At 55.6% G+C, this 18,927-nt stretch overlaps 1 protein-coding gene across 6 annotated transcripts in view; it reads left to right on the forward strand.

Moving 5' to 3' along the window:
* Positions 1-1,756: 1,756 nt before the first annotated feature.
* The window catches only part of BRWD3 (bromodomain and WD repeat domain containing 3), a 41,113-nt gene continuing 23,942 nt past the window's right edge, over positions 1,757-18,927 (forward strand). For 4 of the 6 annotated variants that reach the window (XM_075323087.1, XM_075323088.1, XM_075323090.1 and 1 more), the window contains exons 1-12: positions 1,758-1,896; positions 1,972-2,030; positions 2,512-2,541; positions 2,638-2,697; positions 7,307-7,457; positions 7,844-7,942; positions 8,717-8,877; positions 8,956-9,177; positions 10,231-10,331; positions 11,040-11,110; positions 13,616-13,716; positions 13,975-14,015. In XM_075323087.1, coding sequence (XP_075179202.1) covers positions 1,887-1,896; positions 1,972-2,030; positions 2,512-2,541; positions 2,638-2,697; positions 7,307-7,457; positions 7,844-7,942; positions 8,717-8,877; positions 8,956-9,177; positions 10,231-10,331; positions 11,040-11,110; positions 13,616-13,716; positions 13,975-14,015 — 1,106 coding nt within the window. In that variant the 5' untranslated portion in view covers positions 1,758-1,886. Of the gene's footprint in view, positions 2,031-2,511; positions 2,542-2,637; positions 2,698-7,306; positions 7,458-7,843; positions 7,943-8,716; positions 8,878-8,955; positions 9,178-10,230; positions 10,332-11,039; positions 11,111-13,615; positions 13,717-13,974; positions 14,016-18,927 lie in introns of all 6 variants that reach the window. The other 2 variants (XM_075323089.1, XM_075323092.1) reach the window with 2 other exon arrangements.

The following is an 18,927-nucleotide window of genomic DNA, read 5'->3' on the forward strand; positions in this document are numbered from 1 at the left end:
GGTGGTGAGGGACAAGGCAGAGTCGAGGGTCGCTCCAAGGCACCGAACTTTGGGTGCTGGGGAGAGAGTGATGTTATTTATTGTAATTCATTAGTGAGATATTCCTCGGCTGTGGAGCACAGCCGTCTCCAGCCTCCTCTATTTATGACTGGGGGGAGGCAGCTGCAGAGAGAAGATCCTGGGCCTCACGTCTGATGTGTCTGGATGAGTAGAGATTGCTGGATCTTGTAGTTCAGGAGCAGGTGTAAGACGTGGAGCGCAGCGCCAGCACCAGTCTCTGGACAGATCACTCCTCTAGGCCAGAGGTTCCCAACTCCAGTCCACAAGGCACACCAACAGTGCATGTTTTCAGGATTTCCTTAGTATTGCACAGGTGATAATTTAATCACCTGCAAAGGTGCTGAATCCAACACCCATGCAATGCTAAAGAAATCCTGAAAACATGCACTGTTGGTGTGCCTTGAGGACTGGAGTTGGGAACCTCTGGCCTAGAGGAGTGATCTGTCCAGAGACTGGTGCTGGCGCTGTGCCTTCCAGCAAACCGATCAGATGATATTGGATCCGGATTGGACGGCGCGGGACCCTTGACCCAGGATTACTGCGGAGGGGGGTTCTTTATTTCAATAAAGATGGAGTCACTAATTGTGTTGTGTTTTATTTCTAATAAAAATATTTTTCTGTGTGTTGTAGTTTTTTTATCTTTACTAGAAATTCATGGTGGCCATGTCTAATATTGGCGTGACACCATGAATTTCGGGCTTAGGGCCACTTGATAATATACAGCTAGCCCTAACCCCATTATTACCCAGTGAGCCACCCGGCATCAGGGCAGCTAGAAGAGTTGGATACAGTGCCAGAAGATGGCGCTTCTATGAAAGCGCCATTTTCTGGGGCGGCTGCGGACTGCAATTCGCAGCGGGGGTGCCCAGAAAGCATGGGCACCCTGCACTGTGGATTCCAATCCCCAGCTGCCTAGTTGTACCCGGCTGGACACAAGAATTAGGCGAAGCTCACGTCATTTTTTTTATTTTTTTTTTAATTATTTCATGAAATTCATGAATGGGAGGCAGGGCTGCAGTATAAAGCATGAGGGTGGGGAATACAGCTGCAATGTAAGGCATGGAGGGGTAGAGCTGCAGTGTACAGAATGGGAGGCAGGGCTGCAGTATAAAGCATGAGGGTGGGGAATACAGCTGCAATGTAAGGCATGGAGGGGCAGAGCTGCAGTGTACAGAATGGGGGGCAGGGCTGCAGTATAAAGCATGAGGGTGGGGAATACAGCTGCAGTGTACAGTGGGTGTACAACGTCGATTTGGAGGACCGCAGCGCCCCATGTCCGCAGAGGAGCGCACATCCGCCCAATCTATGACCATGGAGCTGTGCAAGTGTAGAGCGTCGCTCTGGAGGACCACAGCGCCCCTTGTCCCCACTCCCCAGAGGAGCGCACATCCGGCCGCGACAATGGAGCTCTGCGGAGGTAGAGCGTCGCTCTGGAGGAACACAGCGCCCCCTGTCCGCGGAGAAGCGCACATCCGGCTGTGACCATGAAGCTGTGCGGGGATAGGTAGAGCGCCGCTCTGGAGGAGCGCACATCCGGCCGCGACCATAGAGCTGTGTGGGTGTAGAGCGTCGCTCTGGAGGACCGCAGCGCCACCTGTCCGTGGAGGAGCGCACATCCGGCCGCGACCATGGAGCTGTGCGGGTGTAGAGCGTCGCTCTGGAGGACCACAGCGCCCCCTGGCCGCGGAGGACGCCGCTCCGTGTTGTGAGCGCAGTGTCAGGCCGGAGGGGGCTCCGTGCACCCGGGGAGAGATGCGCTGAGTCCCCGAGGCCTCTATGGGCGCCCCGGCACCGTAATCCCCGAGCAGCCCGGAGAAGCAGGCGCCATGGAGGCCGGTGAGTACCGGGCGCGGCCGGGAGGGGGCGGGGTTCCGGTCTCCGGTGTGAGTAACCCCCGGTGTCTCCCCGCAGAGCTCTACTTCCTGATCGCCCGCTTTCTGCAGTCGGGACCGTGCCGGAGATCCGCTCAGGTGAGACCGGAGAACGCCCGAACCGGGTCACCTCCGCGATCAGCGCCCGCCCGGGTAACCACCGATCCCCGCCCGCCCGGGTCACCTCCCCCGACCCCCCGCACACATCACCCGGACGGGTCACCCTCGATCACCCGCACTGCGCCCGGATCGGGTCACCTCGCCGCTCACCCGCCTCTGACGCCCCGCCCAGTGAGCGCCCGCCCCGGGTCACCGCTCAGAGTCTCCCGGGCGCCTCCCGTGTCACCCGCTCCATACACCACACCGGCGACACCCGATCCGGGTCACCTCTCGTTACACCCGGATTTAAAGGGGGGGGGGGGAAAAACCCTGATCCGGGTCACGTATTCCTCCCGGAGAAGCGCCCGCGCCCTCCTGCTCCCGCTCCCCCGGTCACCCCGTCACCCGCCCGGTACTGCCCCGTACAGGACGCCCGGTTCCGGGTCACCACTTCCGGTAACGGCCATGTTTTGTGTTGCAGGCGCTGGCGGAGGAGCTAGAGGAGCACCAGGTAACGGCCCGGTGCCGCCGGGGTCTGCGGGTGTGGGGGCGGCTGCCGGTGTCGGGGTCCCCGCTGCTCTCACCGTCTCCCTCTTTCTCTCCGCAGCTGATCCCGGAGCGCCTGGACTGGGAGGGGAGCCGGCACCGCAGGACGTACCCGGACCTGGTGAGCGCCGGGAGATTCCGGGTGTCGCGGGTTATCGGGGTCACTCCGGCATAGTGTCCATTGTGGAAACCGGGGGTCATGTGAGGGCAGCGCATCACATGACGTCACCGCCGCCTGGGCCAATAGTAGAGCCGCTTACAAGTGGGCGGTGTAAGACGAGACCTGTGATTGGTCCGCGCCTCAGGAGACGCCGGACCGAGCTGTGACGAGCGCAACCCGGGAAATTACCGGCGGCAGTGACGATACACCGGCCCCGAGCGCGGGGATACCGGCAAAACAGAGGCCCGCCTCCCTAGTGTTGTTCAGCGCATGCAGTGCGGCCCCGGAGCCCTCAGTGATGCTATATATATATTATACACACAGCGGGGTTCGCGCCTTCCTCATTTCTTATTATTTTGCAGGTTTCTCGCAATTAAATGTTTCAGATCAACAAATATTAGAGACAGAGAAAACAAGATTATAAATAAATATCATTATTAATTGTAAAGGAAATCCAGCCCTTCACCCCCCCGAGCTTAGCACCCGGCTCCGCTTTGTCTGAGACCCCTCATTACTAACCCTCTAAGTAAAAAAACACTTTTTTTACTTTATTTTATTTTTTTACTGCCCTTTCTCCAATTTATTAACCCCCAAAACACCCTGCGAGTCCAACATAATCCGCACCGTGATGTCAGACGACAATCCTGGCTCTGCTACATTTGAGGTAGCGCTGCGCGGTCACACAAAAAAAAAGTACATCACATGCGGTTTTATTGCGTTCTTCTGCTGGGACATACAGATTTTCTGCAACCAGATACTCAACGTGTGCACATGGCCTAAGTCGCTAATCCGACATGGAGTTCACCTCAGGTGAGTTCATTCAGTTCGCCTGATGTCACAGCTGGAGAATCGTGGGAACCTCCAGCTGTGACCTCAGGTGAACTCCGTGACATCACCGCTGCGGCTCAGTCAGTGTGTCCGTCATCTGGCAGTGTTCAGTCATGTTTCTAATGTGACCGCAGATGTAGCAGAGCCGGGGATCATCATGGGACCTTGTGTGGATTATGTCGGAACTGCAGGAGTGTTTTGAAATTAATAACTTTGAGAGAAGGGTTTTTTGTTTTTTTTATTTATTTTTTTAAAATAAAGGATTTTTTATGTTTGTGTTTATTTCTTTTTACTTACAGGGTTAGTAATGAGGGGAGGGGTCTCATAGACTCATCCCCATTACTAATCTCAGACAGGCTTGATGACAGCTAATTTATTTTTTTTTTGACAATTCACAGCAGTCATTAACCCCTTATATTACCCCAATTGCCACCACACCAGTGCAATCTGGATGGGCCGGTTAAAGTGCCGGATGTGACAGTTCCATTGTGGCTGCTATTTTTAGGCTGGGGAGGGGGAGCAATAACAATGGGCCTCCCATGTCTGAGAATACCAGCCCGCAGCTGTCTGCTTTATCTTGGCTGGGTATCAAAATTGGGGCAGACCGCACGCCGATTATTAAAATTATTCCAATAATTAAAAAAAAGCCACCTGGTGTCTTTCGTATTTTGATACACAGCCAAGATAACGCACACGGCTGGGGTCTGCAGCCTGTGGCCGTGCCTGTTTTAGCTGTGCTGGGTAATTATACAGAATATCCTGCACCATTTTTTTTTTTTCCCCATTTATTTTTACACTCCACAGCCAATCACAGATGCTGGCAGTCTGACTGCAACCAATCACAGAGGGTGGGCGGTGGAAGAAGTGAATATGCATGAGGGTCAATGAGCGGACCTGGAAGCAGTGTGACAGCCACGCGGGAGACTCAGGAAGTAGAATTCACCTATATTAATCTTTATTTTGCTTAATTTTCATTATTTTTATCTCGGTGGCTGAACCCAAACAATAGTACGGACATCCCTGAGAAGTCCATGTTCAATGTCCATGCACAGATACTAGGTGTCCGGTACGGACCCCAAACTTTATAGTTCGGGTTTGCCCATCACTACCCAAGTGCGCTTCAGCTTGAGGTCAGGAACAGATGGCCGGACATTCTCCTTCAGGATTTTTGGTAGACAGCAGAATTCATCTTTCCATTTACCACCACCAGTCTTCCAGGTCCTGAAGCAGCAAAAGAGCCCCAGACCATCACACGACCACCACCACATTTTACTGTGGGTATGATGTTCCTTTGCTGAAATGTGTTACTTCTACACCTGATGTAGTGGGACACAAACCTTCCAAAAAGTTCAGCTTTTGTCTAGTCAGTCCACAGAGTATTCTCCCATAAGTCTTGGGGATCGTCAAGATGTTTTCTGGCAAAACTGAGACAAGCCTTTATGTTGTTTTTGCTCAGCAGTGGTTTTCGTCTATGATCTCTGCCATGTCAGCAATTTTTTTCCCAGTCTCTTTCTTATGGTGGAGTCATGCACACTGACCTTACCTGAGGCAAGTGAGGTCTGCAGTTCTTTGGATGTTGTTGTGGGGTCTTTTGTGACCTCTTTGAGTCATTGCTGCACTCTTGAGGTGATAGTCGCCCGGCCAGTCCTGGGAAGGTCCACCACCAGGGCTGTGGAGTCGGAGTCGTGGAGTCGGAGTCGGAGTCGGAGCTCATTTTGGTGGAGTCGGAGTCGGAGTCGGTATAAAATGCACCGACTCCGACTCCTAAAATATATAATAAATTGGGGACAGGAGTGCAATGCAGAATGTGCTGAATATTTTACTAAATAATATTTAGTATAATGCTTATATTTAAGTGAAAAATTTATTGTAGTACAATGTGAACATCAGACATTTAATTGTTTTTATGATACAATAATCAAGATAATTGGATAGAACATAAATATATTTATTGGAATACAACTTTAGAACACAAAAAACTAATACATTGTAAATATGTAATTATATATATATATATATATATATATATATTATATATATATATATCTATAGTATATAGTATCTATAGTATAGTGTATATACACACACAAGATATATATGTAATCTACTGTATATTACATAGTGTATTACATATTTACAATTTATTACAGTTTGTGTTCTAAAGTTGTATTCCAATAAATATATTTTATGTTCTATCCAAATATCTTGATTATTGTATCATAAAAATTATTAAATGTCTGATGTTCACATACACATATTCATGTACTACAATAAATTTTTCACCTAACTATAAGCAATATATGTAGGAGTCGGAGTCGGAGCCGGAGTCGGAGTCGGTGCAAGAGAATTTGAGGAGTCGGAGTCGGAGTCGAAGGTTTGGCTTACCGACTCCACAGCCCTGTCCACCACTGCTCCATGTTTTCACCATTTGTCGTTTGCTGGATTCCCAAAGGTTTAGAAATGGCTTTATAACCTTTTTCCAGAACGATAGATTTCAATTACTTTGTTTCTCATTTGTTCCTGAATTTCTTTGGATCGCGGCATGATGTTTAACTTTTGAGGATCTTTTGGTCTGTTTCACTTTGTCAGGCAGGTCCTATTTAAGTAATTTCTTCATTGACAACAGATGTGGCTAGGAACTTGGCTTCCCAAAGATGTGATAGACCACAGTTCATTTATGGCTTAAGGCCCTGTAGGTTTGGATTTCCTTTTTAATCTGCAGTTTGTGTTACTTGTGTTAGCTTTGTCTAATATTTACGTTTGTTTGTTGATCTGAAACATTTCAGTGTAAGAAACATGGAAAAGAATAAAAAATCAGGAAGGGGGCAAAGACTTTTAGACACCACTATATATAGTACATTCCTGACCATTGAGCCACCGTTCTGCCCTATATATAGTACAGATCTAGCCACTGCTGCCCTATATATAGTACAGTGCTAGCCACTGAGTCACAATGCTGCCCTATATATAGTATAGTGCTAACCACTGCGCCATCGTGCTGCTCTATATATAGTACAGATCTAGCCACTGCTGCCCCATATATACTACAGTGCTAACCACTGAGTCACAATGCTGCCCTATATATAGTATAGTGCTAACCACTGAGCCGCCGCGCTGCCCTATATATAGTACAGGTCTAGCCACTACTACCCTATATATAGTATAGTGCTAACCACTGAGCTGCCGTGCTGCCCTATATATAGTACAGGTCTAGCCAGTAGCCACTACTACCCTATACATAGTATAGTGCTAACCACTGAGTCACCGTGCTGCCCTATATATCATGCAGTGATGACCATGGTGCTGCTGAGCGGATGTACTGGGGTCGCACCGCTGATGGGTTACGCCTGACTTCCGTTGCTAGCTGCAGTCTCCACCCTGTAATGTTCAGCAGCTTCTGTGTATAGTGTCCCTGCAGTGCTGAGATACGCTGCGGCGCGCTGTATCTAACTCCGTATGTGGATATTGGACTCCCTCTGTGCCGGGCTGCATCTCACCTGTCAGGTGGGTGTCTACAGGGCAGGGTGCCCTCTTGGGTCAGGTTGGGGTCACAGCCCCTCCCCTATGATAATGAGCAGTCACATGACCCGGTCTCTTCGCATACATTATGCCTGGTAGTGGCCTTCCATTATAGTAATAGTGATACTTCTCGCTGATCTCTGCTGACACCCGGGGTCTCTCTTTACGTCACTGCTGTAAAGCTCCGGTGCTCGGCACATTTCCACTGTTTCTTTCCTTCCAGGTGGCCTCCAACTCTCATATTCCTCCGAGCTACCTGCTGCAGATCTGCGAGCGCATCGGCCCGATCCTCGACCAGGAGATTCCCCAGAGCGTCCCCGGGGTGTGCAGCCTCCTGGGCGTGGGGAAACAATCGCTCCTACGAAGGGCAAAAGGTAAAGCAGTGATGGAGGCCGGGGGTGGAGGTAGAGGATTCGGTGCCAGAGGCCGGCGGGGACTGGGAAAGAGGGAGGTGAAGGAGGTCTTGGAGATTGGGCAGAGATGGGGGGTTGTAGATTCGGTGACAGAGGCCAGGATGAAAGAGCAAAGATCGGGGATCCGGTGCCTGAGGCTGTGGCTTGCTGGCAATGATGGAGGTCGGGGATCAGGTGACAGAGGTCGGGAGGGAGAGGACGGTGACAAAAGTCAGGAATTCGATGACTGGGGGTAGGGCAGTGATTGCGGTTGACATTGGGATGGTGGGGGGAGGGGGATATGACGGAGGTCTGGGGTTCAGTGACGTTGGTGAGAACCAAGACTGATTATTGTTACATTCCTGCAGAATTTAGGAATTCCTCATGGAAACCATCAGGATACGCGGCCCTGCATCGGGGGCGGCCGCCAGAACTCCCCGTCATCTGCGGCCGGCCACTCAGTGTTGGTAAGTCCTGGGTGGGGCGCGGCTCAGTGTTGGTAAGTCCCGGGTGGGCTGTACGGCACAGTGTCGGTAAGTCCCGGGTGGGCTGTACGGCACAGTGTCGGTAAGTCCCGGGTGGGCTGTACGGCACAGTGTCGGTAAGTCCCGGGTGGGCTGTACGGCACAGTGTCGGTAAGTCCCGGGTGGGCTGTACGGCACAGTGTCGGTAAGTCCCGGGTGGGCTGTACGGCACAGTGTCGGTGAGTCCCGGGTGGGCTGTACGGCACAGTGTCGGTGAGTCCCGGGTGGGTTGTACGGCACAGTGTCGGTGAGTCCCGGGTGGGCTGTACGGCACAGTGTCGGTGAGTCCCGGGTGGGCTGTACGGCACAGTGTCGGTGAGTCCCGGGTGGGCCGCACGGCTCAGTGTCGGTGAGTCCCGGGTGGGCCGCGCGGCTCGGCACAGTTTTCTCCTTTCCTCCACTGATTAGGACCTCTGCTTGCTGTCTGTGGTTGGAGGATACTCCGTAGTAACAAACACTCACCTGTGACCAGCATTAAGGACTGATATGCTGCTTTGTTCACTATGGACTCACATCGTAAGCCACACCCTTTCACCTAAGCTCCTCCCTTTTGACGATTGTCATGTAGACGCTGTTTTTCGGCGCTCGTTGTAGTAGTGGATCTGTCGGAGGTTCTTCTTCACTGACGGCGGCCTCACATTACGCACAAGAAGGCCACAGATCCGATTGGCTGAGGGGCTTCTGGAGTTTTTCAGTCATTTCCTCTTTTCTTTTCAGTAAAAGTCGCCTCCTCGCGGGCTCTGACCGGCTGCACTCGCTTCCAGTACATCTTCCCCTGCTCCTCTTACCAGCACATGAAAATGCACAAGAGGATCCTGGGCCACCTGTCGTCCGTGTACTGCGTGGCGTTCGATCGCAGCGGGAGGCGGATCTTTACCGTGAGTTTACCGCTGATCTTGGACTCGATGGGACTTGTCTGCGCCACGGTCTCTGGACTGTTCCTCTGTTTTTCTCAGGGCTCCGATGACTGTTTAGTGAAGATTTGGGCCACTGATGACGGGAGACTCCTGTCCACGCTGCGCGGACACTCCGCAGAGATATCTGACATGGCCGTCAACTACGAGAACACCCTGATCGCGGCCGGCAGCTGTGACAAGGTGGTGCGTGTCTGGTGTCTCCGCACCTGCGCCCCGGTGGCTGTGCTGCAGGGTCACACCGCGTTCATCACATCCATACAGGTAACATATGGGCAACGGTCGCCTCATAGAGCGGTGCCGGCTGCATGCAGAGAACACGGGGGTGACTGTCTGCAGAGGAGGCAGTGAACACAGGGGTGACTCTCTGCAGAGGAGGCAGTGAACACGGGGGGGGACTGTCTGCAGAGGAGGCAGTGAACACGGGGGGGGACTGTCTGCAGAGGAGGCAGTGAACACGGGGGGGGACTGTCTGCAGAGGAGGCAGTGAACACGGGGGGGGGACTGTCTGCAGAGGAGGCAGTGAACACGGGGGTGACTGTCTGCAGAGGAGGCAGTGAACACGGGGGTGACTGTCTGCAGAGGAGGCAGTGAACACGGGGGTGACTGTCTGCAGAAGAGGCAGTGAACACGGGGGTGACTGTCTGCAGAGGAGGCAGTGAACACGGGGGTGACTGTCTGCAGAGGAGGCAGTGAACACGGGGGGGGGACTGTCTGCAGAGGAGGCAGTGAACACGGGGGTGACTGTCTGCAGAAGAGGCAGTGAACACGGGGGGGGGGACTGTCTGCAGAGGAGGCAGTGAACACGGGGGTGACTGTCTGCAGAAGAGGCAGTGAACACGGGGGTGACTGTCTGCAGAGGAGGCAGTGAACACGGGGGTGACTGTCTGCAGAGGAGGCAATGCTGACGGTTGTGGGACGGCTGGTGTCGCGGCCTCCATTACTGCTGTTACAGAGGTCGTCACTCAGTGTCCGATCTCTCGGGATAGCAGAACCGACCTCTCAGCCCTGGCATGCCCCGACTGATTGCGCCTCCGGCCGCCCCGACTGATTGCGCCTCCGGCCGCCCCGACTGATTGCGCCTCCGGCCGCCCCGACTCTGATTGAATCTCCGGCCGCCCCGACTCTGATTGAATCTCCGGCCGCCCCGACTCTGATTGAATCTCCGGCCGCCCCGACTCTGATTGAATCTCCGGCCGCCCCGACTCTGATTGAATCTCCGGCCGCCCCGACTCTGATCGCGCCTCCGGTCGCCCCGAGACTCCCCTTCTCATTGTCACCAGATATTATCTAATTCAGCTTTTTTTTTTTTTCCAGTTTTGTCCGGCAACTAAAGGTAAAACCCGATACCTCACGTCCACCGGTGCTGACGGGGCCATCTGCTTCTGGCAGTGGAACGTGGACACCATGTCGTTCAGGTAAGATGGCGGCTTATGTACACCGTGTGTGCGCGATGCTCTGCAGACACATAGTGCAATGCACAGAGTAAAGGGCCGGTGTCCCGTCTTCTGTGACTAATGCTTCATTGTGTGAGACGTTGGGGGGATTTTACAGGGACTGTCGCGTGATTATTCTTCAGGAGCGCAGCGCTCCCCGGCCGCCTCCTGCCACGGCTGAGCCGCTCCCCGGCTGCCTCCTGCCACGGCTGAGCCGCTCCCCGGCCGCCTCCTGCCACGGCTGAGCCGCTCCCCGGCCGCCTCCTGCCACGGCTGAGCCGCTCCCCGGCCGCCTCCTGCCACGGCTGAGCCGCTCCCCGGCCGCCTCCTGCCACGGCTGAGCCGCTCCCCGGCCGCCTCCTGCCACGGCTGAGCCGCTCCCCGGCCGCCTCCTGCCACGGCTGAGCCGCTCCCCGGCCGCCTCCTGCCACGGCTGAGCCGCTCCCCGGCCGCCTCCTGCCACGGCTGAGCCGCTCCCCGGCCGCCTCCTGCCACGGCTGAGCCGCTGATCCTCAGCTGAGAAGGTGTTAGGAAGGATTTTTTAATCTTTGGATAGAGGGAAAATATCCCCGTTCCCCGATGGCAGGCGAGGATATTGACATGAGTGAGGACTGGAGCCTCCCGTGCGCCTGCGTCTATAGCCTTGTGTCCGTACACGTGATGGGATGTAATGTGCCTCTGTCTCTGCAGTGATCGGCCCCTGAAGTTTGCAGAGCGCTCCAGACCGGGCGTCCAGATCTCCTGCTCCTCCTTCAGCTCAGGTACTCGTCCTCACACATGACTCTGCTCAGTGGCCGTGTGCTACACATACTCGTCTTCTTCTCCTGTGTGTGCTGCTAGCTCGTAGTCCAGTGCTGTGTGTACAGGAGGGCACTCCCTTGATGTCCTCCGCTGTGTGTGGGGGGCTCTCCTCGTCCTCCGCTGTGTGTGGGGGGCTCTCCTCGTCCTCCGCTGTGTGTGGGGGGGCTCTCCTCGTCCTCCGCTGTGTGTGGGGGGGCTCTCCTCGTCCTCCGCTGTGTGTGGGGGGGCTCTCCTCGTCCTCCGCTGTGTGTGGGGGGGCTCTCCTCGTCCTCCGCTGTGTGTGGGGGGGCTCTCCTCGTCCTCCGCTGTGTGTGGGGGGGCTCTCCTCGTCCTCCGCTGTGTGTGGGGGGGCTCTCCTCGTCCTCCGCTGTGTGTGGGGGGGCTCTCCTCGTCCTCCGCTGTGTGTGGGGGGGCTCTCCTCGTCCTCCGCTGTGTGTGGGGGGGCTCTCCTCGTCCTCCGCTGTGTGTGGGGGGGGCTCTCCTCGTCCTCCGCTGTGTGTGTGGGGGGGCTCTCCTCGTCCTCCGCTGTGTGTGGGGGGCTCTCCTCGTCCTCCGCTGTGTGTGGGGGGGCTCCCCTCGTCCTCTGCTGTGTGTGGGGGGCTCTCCTCCGCTGTGTGTGGGGGGGTTCTCGTCGTCCTCCGCTGTGTGTGGGGGGCTCTCCTCGTCCTCCGCTGTGTGTGGGGGGCTCTCCTCGTCCTCCGCTGTGTGTGGGGGGGCTCTCCTCGTCCTCCGCTGTGTGTGGGGGGGCTCTCCTCGTCCTCCGCTGTGTGTGGGGGGGCTCCCGTCGTCCTCTGCTGTGTGTGGGGGGCTCTCCTCCGCTGTGTGTGGGGGGGTTCTCGTCGTCCTCCGCTGTGTGTGGGGGGTTCTCGTCGTCCTCCGCTGTGTGTGGGGGGCTCTCCTCCGCTGTGTGTGGGGGGCTCCCATCGTCCTCTGCTGTGTGGGAGGGTCTCTCATTGTCCTCTGCTGTGTGTGGGGGGGGCTCTCCTCGTCCTCCGCTGTGTGTGGGGGGGCTCTCCTCGTCCTCCGCTGTGTGTGGGGGGCTCTCCTCGTCCTCCGCTGTGTGTGGGGGGCTCTCCTCGTCCTCCGCTGTGTGTGGGGGGGCTCTCGTCGTCCTCCGCTGTGTGGGGGTCTCTCGTCGTCCTCCGCTGTGTGGGGGGGCTCTCGTTGTCCTTTGCTGTGTGTGGGGGGCTCTCGTCGTCCTCCGCTGTGTGGGGGTCTCTCGTTGTCCTCCGCTGTGTGGGGGGCGCTTGGCGTCCTCCGCTGTGTGGGGGGGCTCTTGTTGTCCTTTGCTGTGTGTGGGGGGCTCTCCTCCGCTGTGTGTGGGGGGGGTTCTCGTCGTCCTCCGCTGTGTGGGGGGGGGTTCTCGTCGTCCTCCGCTGTGTGTGGGGGGTTCTCGTTGTCCTCCGCTGTGTGTGGGGGGCTCTCCTCCGCTGTGTGTGAGGGGGCTCTCGGCGTCCTCCGCTGTGTGGGGGAGCTCTTGTTGTCCTTTGCTGTGTGTGGGGGGCTCTCGTCGTCCTCCGCTGTGTAGGGGGCTCTCGTCATCCTCCGCTGTGTGGGTGGCTCTCGTTGTCCTTTGCTGTGTGTGGAGGGCTCTCGTCGTCCTCCGCTGTGTGGGGGGCTCTCGTCGTCCTCCGCTGTGTCCCCCACACAGCGGAGGACGACGAGAGCCCCCCACACAGCGGAGGCTCTCGTTGTCCTTTGCTGTGTGTGGGGGGCTCTCGTCGTCCTCCGCTGTGTGGGGGGCTCTCGTCGTCCTCCGCTGTGTGGGGGGCTCTCGTCGTCCTCCGCTGTGTGGGGGGCTCTCGTCGTCCTCCGCTGTGTGGGGGGCTCTCGTCGTCCTCCGCTGTGTGGGGGGCTCTCGTCGTCCTCCGCTGTGTGGGGGGCTCTCGTCGTCCTCCGCTGTGTGGGGGGCTCTCGTCGTCCTCCGCTGTGTGGGGGGCTCTCGTCGTCCTCCGCTGTGTGGGGGGCTCTCGTCGTCCTCCGCTGTGTGGGGGGCTCTCGTCCTTTGCTGTGTGTGGAGGGCTCTCGTCGTCCTCCGCTGTGTGGGGGGCTCTCGTCGTCCTCCGCTGTGTGGGGGGGCTCTCGTCGTCCTTTGCTGTGTGGGGGGGGGGGGGGGCTCTCGTCGTCCTCCGCTGTGTGGGGGGCTCTCACAGTCTCCCGCTGTCTTGGTCGCTCGCTCACTGTCTCTTCCCCCTCTCTAGGTCGCTCGCTCACTGTCTCTTCCCCCTCTCTAGGTCGCTCGCTCACTGTCTCTTCCCCCTCTCTAGGTCGCTCGCTCACTGTCTCTTCCCCCTCTCTAGGTCGCTCGCTCACTGTCTCTTCCCCCTCTCTAGGTCGCTCGCTCACTGTCTCTTCCCCCTCTCTAGGTCGCTCGCTCACTGTCTCTTCCCCCTCTCTAGGTCGCTCGCTCACTGTCTCTTCCCCCTCTCTAGGTCGCTCGCTCACTGTCTCTTCCCCCTCTCTAGGTGGGATGTTCATTGTCACTGGGAGCTCGGACCACGTTATCAGAGTCTATTATTTGGGCTGTGATGAGCCGGAGAAGATCGCGGAGCTGGAGGCGCATCTGGTAAGAGCGGCGTGCTCACGTGCCTCGTCCTCCAGGTGTCAGTGCTTGTAGATTATCGTCTGCCCTTCATGTACTTCCTGTTGAAGAGTCAGTGCTGCAGTGTAAAGCATGGGGGAGAAGAAGCATTTTCCACTTTTTTTCCATTAACTATGATCTCATTTCTTGGTTTATTTCTGACTTTATTTTTATAATTGTCCACTGTGGAGTTTTCCTGACCCCGGGGTCCTCGTCATGACTCTTCTCTGCTTCACATTTCAGGATAAGGTGGTCGCTGTTCAGTTCTGTAATAATGGAGACCGGTAAGTGTCTGCGACAGCTGAGCTGAGGGATGTAGATCCCAAAATATAAAGTGTTTGCCCTTCTCCTATACAGATGCCTCATTAACTCCAGAGCTGCAATCACAAGTCCTGTCTGTATATAGTGACTCTGGGGTACAGAGAATAAGTGGTTGGCCCAGGATGGGCGGCAGCGCAGTCATTGACTTTTATGTTCTTTGACATATTACAGACTTTGTTTTAGTTCCTCGCTGATTCCCCTATCTCTGCTTGCGATTTATAGTTTCATTGTGTGAGATGGAAACTATCCCAACCACATCCAACTTGCACAGCGCCCTTTTCCTCCCAGTGCAGCTCCTTTTTCCCCTTCTATAGCGCCCTCTTTTCCCCTTCTATAGTGCCCCCTTTTTTTCCTCCGGTGCAGCGCCCCCTTTTTTTCCTCCGGTACAACGCCCCCTTTTTCCCCCCTGGTGCAGCACCCTTTTCCCCTATGCCGGGCCGCACACCACCCGGTGTCTGTGCACTGAGGGTTTTAGTGCCCCCCATCATCTCCGGGGCCATCAGCTGCTGATCTCTTATCATGGCTTCTTCTGCCCAGGCACACTTGTTATAGGGGAGATTATGACAGCCGCGCTGAACATGGCAGGTTGTCACAATCCGGGCGCTGCGCACTTGCCGGTCTGACTAGCAGCGCCACGATGCTGTTGGCCTCGAAGTGTCAATCAAACAGAAGTGTCTGCCCCCCAACAATCGGGATGTGGTGGAGCTGGGGCTCCTGAAGAAAAGCCCCATGATAATCCTCTTTTTCCTCCTGTGCAGCACCATTTTTCCCTAGGCAGCGTCCTTCTTCTTTTTTTTCCCCCCCCTGGTGCAGCACCCTCTTTTCTTTGTCGCTCCTTATTGGGAGACCCAGACAATTGGGTGTATAGCTTATGCCTCCGGAGGCCACACAAAGTATTACACTAAAAGTGTAAAGCCCCTCCCCTTCAGCCTATACACCCCCCGTACTGCTACGGGCTCATCAGTTTTTATGCTTTGTGCGAAGGAGGCGTTACCCTTTCCCCCCTGACGTGGTCAAGGGCTGGACTCAGTGTCCCAAGGTGGATCCTCCAATCTCCAGACTGGCGGCTAGATCCATAGTTGCAGTGGAAGATGGAGCTTCACTCAAGGATGCCACTGACAGACAGATGGAGCTCTGGTTGAAATCCATCTATGAAGCTATCGGCGCGTCTTTTGCTCCAGCATTCGCAGCCGTATGGGCACTCCAAGCTATCTCAGCTGGTCAGGCGCAAATTGACGCACTCACACGTACGTCTGCGCCGCAGGTGGCGTCTATAACCTCTCAAACGTCGGCATTTGCGTCCTACGCTATTAATGCTGTCCTGGACTCTGCGAGCCGTACGGCGGTTGCAGCCGACAATTCGGTGGCAATACGCAGGGCCTTGTGGCTGCGGGAATGGAAGGCAGATTCGGCTTCCAAAAAGTGCTTAACTGGATTGCCATTTTCTGGCGACCGTTTGTTTGGTGAGAGATTGGATGAAATCATCAAACAATCCAAGGGAAAGGAAACATCCTTACCCCAGGCCAAACCAAAAACACCCCAACAGAGGAGGGGACAGTCGAGGTTTCGGTCCTTTCGGGGTGAGGGCAGGTCCCAATTCTCCTCGTCCAAAAGGCCGCAGAAGGATCAGAGGAACTCCGACGCATGGCGGTCTAAATCACGCCCTAAAAAGACCGCCGGAGGTGCCGCTACTAAGGCGGCTTCCTCATGACTCTCGGCCTCTTCACACCGCATCCTCGGTCGGTGGCAGGCTCTCCCGCTTTTGCGACACCTGGCTGCCACAAGTAAAAGACCGTTGGGTGAGAGACATTTTGTCTCACGGTTACAGGATAGAGTTCACCTCTCGTCCCCCGACTCGATTCTTCAGAACATCTCCGCCTCCCGAGCGAGCCGAGGCTCTTCTGCAGGCGGTGGGCATTCTGAAGGCAGAAGGAGTGGTGGTCCCGGTTCCTCTTCAGCAACAGGGCCACGGTTTCTACTCCAACCTGTTTGTGGTTCCAAAGAAGGACGGGTCCTTCCGTCCTGTTTTGGACCTAAAACTGCTCAACAAACATGTAAGGACCAGGCGGTTCCGGATGGAATCTCTCCACTCCGTCATCGCCTCAATGTCCCAAGGAGATTTCCTAGCATCGATCGATATCAAGGATGCTTATCTCCACGTACCAATTGCTCCAGAGCATCAGCGCTTCTTGCGCTTCGCCATAGGAGACGAACACCTTCAGTTCGCGGCACTGCCGTTCGGCCTGGCGACAGCCCCAAGGGTTTTCACCAAGGTCATGGCTACAGTAGTTGCGGTCCTCCACTCTCAGGGTCACTCAGTGATACCTTACTTAGACGATCTGCTGGTCAAGGCACCCTCTCAAGAGGCATGCCAACACAGCCTCGACGCTACCCTGGAGACTCTCCAGAGTTTCGGGTGGATCATCAATTTTCCAAAGTCAAATCTGACACCGGTCCAATCGCTGACATATCTTGGCATGGAGTTTCATACTCTTCCAGCGATAGTGAAGCTTCCGCTGAACAAGCAGCATTCACTACAGAAGGGGTGCAATCTCTCAAACAAGGTCCCAACATTCATGGCTCGATCTCAAGATCACAGAGCTCTGGCGGCAGACGCCTTAGTTCAGGATTGGTCGCAGTTTCAGCTTCCTTATGTGTTTCCTCCTCTGGCACTGTTGCCCAGAGTGTTACGCAAGATCAGGGCCGACTGCCGCCGCGTCATCCTCGTCGCTCCAGACTGGCCGAGGAGGTCGTGGTACCCGGATCTGTGGCATCTCACGGTCGGCCAACCGTGGGCACTGCCAGACCGACCAGATTTGCTGTCTCAAGGGCCGTTTTTCCATCTGAATTCTGCGGCCCTCAACCTGACTGTATGGCCATTGAGTCCTGGATCCTAGCGTCTTCAGGATTATCTCAAGAGGTCATTGCCACTATGAGACAGGCCAGGAAACCTACGTCCGCCAAGATCTACATTTCTCGAACGGCGCCCCTGCGCCGCTCGGATGCACTCTTTGTCCTTGTCGCTGGTCAGCGTAAAGGGACACAAGCTTCCAAGTCAACCCTGGCTCGGTGGATCAAGGAACCAATTCTCGAAGCTTACCGTTCCTCGGGGCTTCCGGTTCCCTCAGGGCTGAAGGCCCATTCTACCAGGGCCGTGGGAGCGTCCTGGGCCTTGCGACACCAGGCTACGGCTCAGCAGGTGTGTCAGGCAGCTACCTGGTCGAGCCTGCACACTTTCACGAAGCACTATCAGGTGCATACCTATGCTTCGGCAGATGCCATCCTAGGTAGGCGAGTCCTTCAGGCGGCAGTTGCCCACCTGTAGGACGGAGCCGTTACGGCTCTATTATGAGGTATTATTTACCCACCCAGGGACTGCTTTTGGACGTCCCAATTGTCTGGGTCTCCCAATAAGGAGCGACAAAGAAGAAGGGAATTTTGTTTACTTACCGTAAATTCCTTTTCTTCTAGCTCCAATTGGGAGACCCAGCACCCGCCCCTGTTTTTTGTGTACACATGTTGTTCATGTTAAATGGTTTCAGTTCTCCGATATTCCTTCGGATTGAATTTACTTTAAACCAGTTTATAATTTTTTCCTCCTTCGGGCTTTTGCACCAAAACTGATGAGCCCGTAGCAGTACGGGGGGTGTATAGGCAGAAGGGGAGGGGCTTTACACTTTTAGTGTAATACTTTGTGTGGCCTCCGGAGGCAGTAGCTATACACCCAATTGTCTGGGTCTCCCAATTGGAGCTAGAAGAAAAGGAATTTACGGTAAGTAAACAAAATTCCCTTCTTTTTCCCCCCCCGGTGCAGCAACCTTTTCTTCAGCGCTCTATTGGGAGACCCAGACGATTGGGGTATAGCTACTGCCCTCTGGAGGCCACACAAAGCACTACACTAAAAGTGCAAGGCCCCTCCCTCTCTGGCTATACCCCCCCCGTGGTATCACGGGTACTCCAGTTTTTAGCTTTGTGTGCGAAGGAGGTCAGACATTCCATGCATAGCTCCACAGATTTTAGTCAGCAGTAGCTGCTGACTAGTTCGGATGGAAGAAAAGAGGACACATATAGTGTTCCCAGCATGCTCCCTTCTCACCCCTGGATGGTGTTGTAAGGTTGAGGTACCTATTGCTGGTACAGGGCTGGAGCCTGACATGCTGTTTTTCCTTCCACATCCCCTTGGGGGTTCTGTGGAAGTGGGATCCTGCCGGCCTCAAAGCTCTGTCGCCGGGCTCCATCCACAGACCCATCAGAACCTGATGGATACGGAGCAGGAGTACCATCAGGGACCGGGCCCTGCATCATACAGGTACTCTGTGTCCCCGGCAGGCACAGACACACTCCGGGCTGGCTGGGTGTTGTAGTGCGCCGGGGACCGTACACTGAGCTGGTGTTCCTACAGTCATCTGGGGGACTTTGTGTTCTGGGAACGCAGCGCCGACCCTCACTGGACCGGGCGGCGCTGCTGTGACTTGTGGTGCGCCGGGGATACGCCGACCGCGCTTTTACGGCGGCGGCGTTTATAACTCTAGTCCCCGGCTTTTGGGCCTAGGACGCCGGCAGCTCCGATCGTTCCCGCCCCCACCCTGTCAATCAGGGTAGGGGAGAGACGCTGTTTCACGGCAGCGAGGAGGGCTGGAGCCTGATTTACATGCTCCAGCCCTCACACTAGGCACAGAGGGAGCAGGCTTCCCGCTCTTGGTCAGGAACGCCCAGGGCCCGCCCCCCTTCTTCCCTCAGGACGCCGGCAGCCATTACATGCATGGCTGGCTGGAAGAAGGACGCAAGGCTCTGGGAGACCTAGACTGAGGGGCTTTGGAAGACCACACACCCGCTCTTTAGCGGGCGGTAAGCGGCTTTTCAGCTGGCCCCTCT

Source organism: Anomaloglossus baeobatrachus, chromosome 9 (genome assembly GCF_048569485.1).
Source record: "Anomaloglossus baeobatrachus isolate aAnoBae1 chromosome 9, aAnoBae1.hap1, whole genome shotgun sequence".
Lineage (NCBI taxonomy): Eukaryota > Metazoa > Chordata > Amphibia > Anura > Aromobatidae > Anomaloglossus > Anomaloglossus baeobatrachus.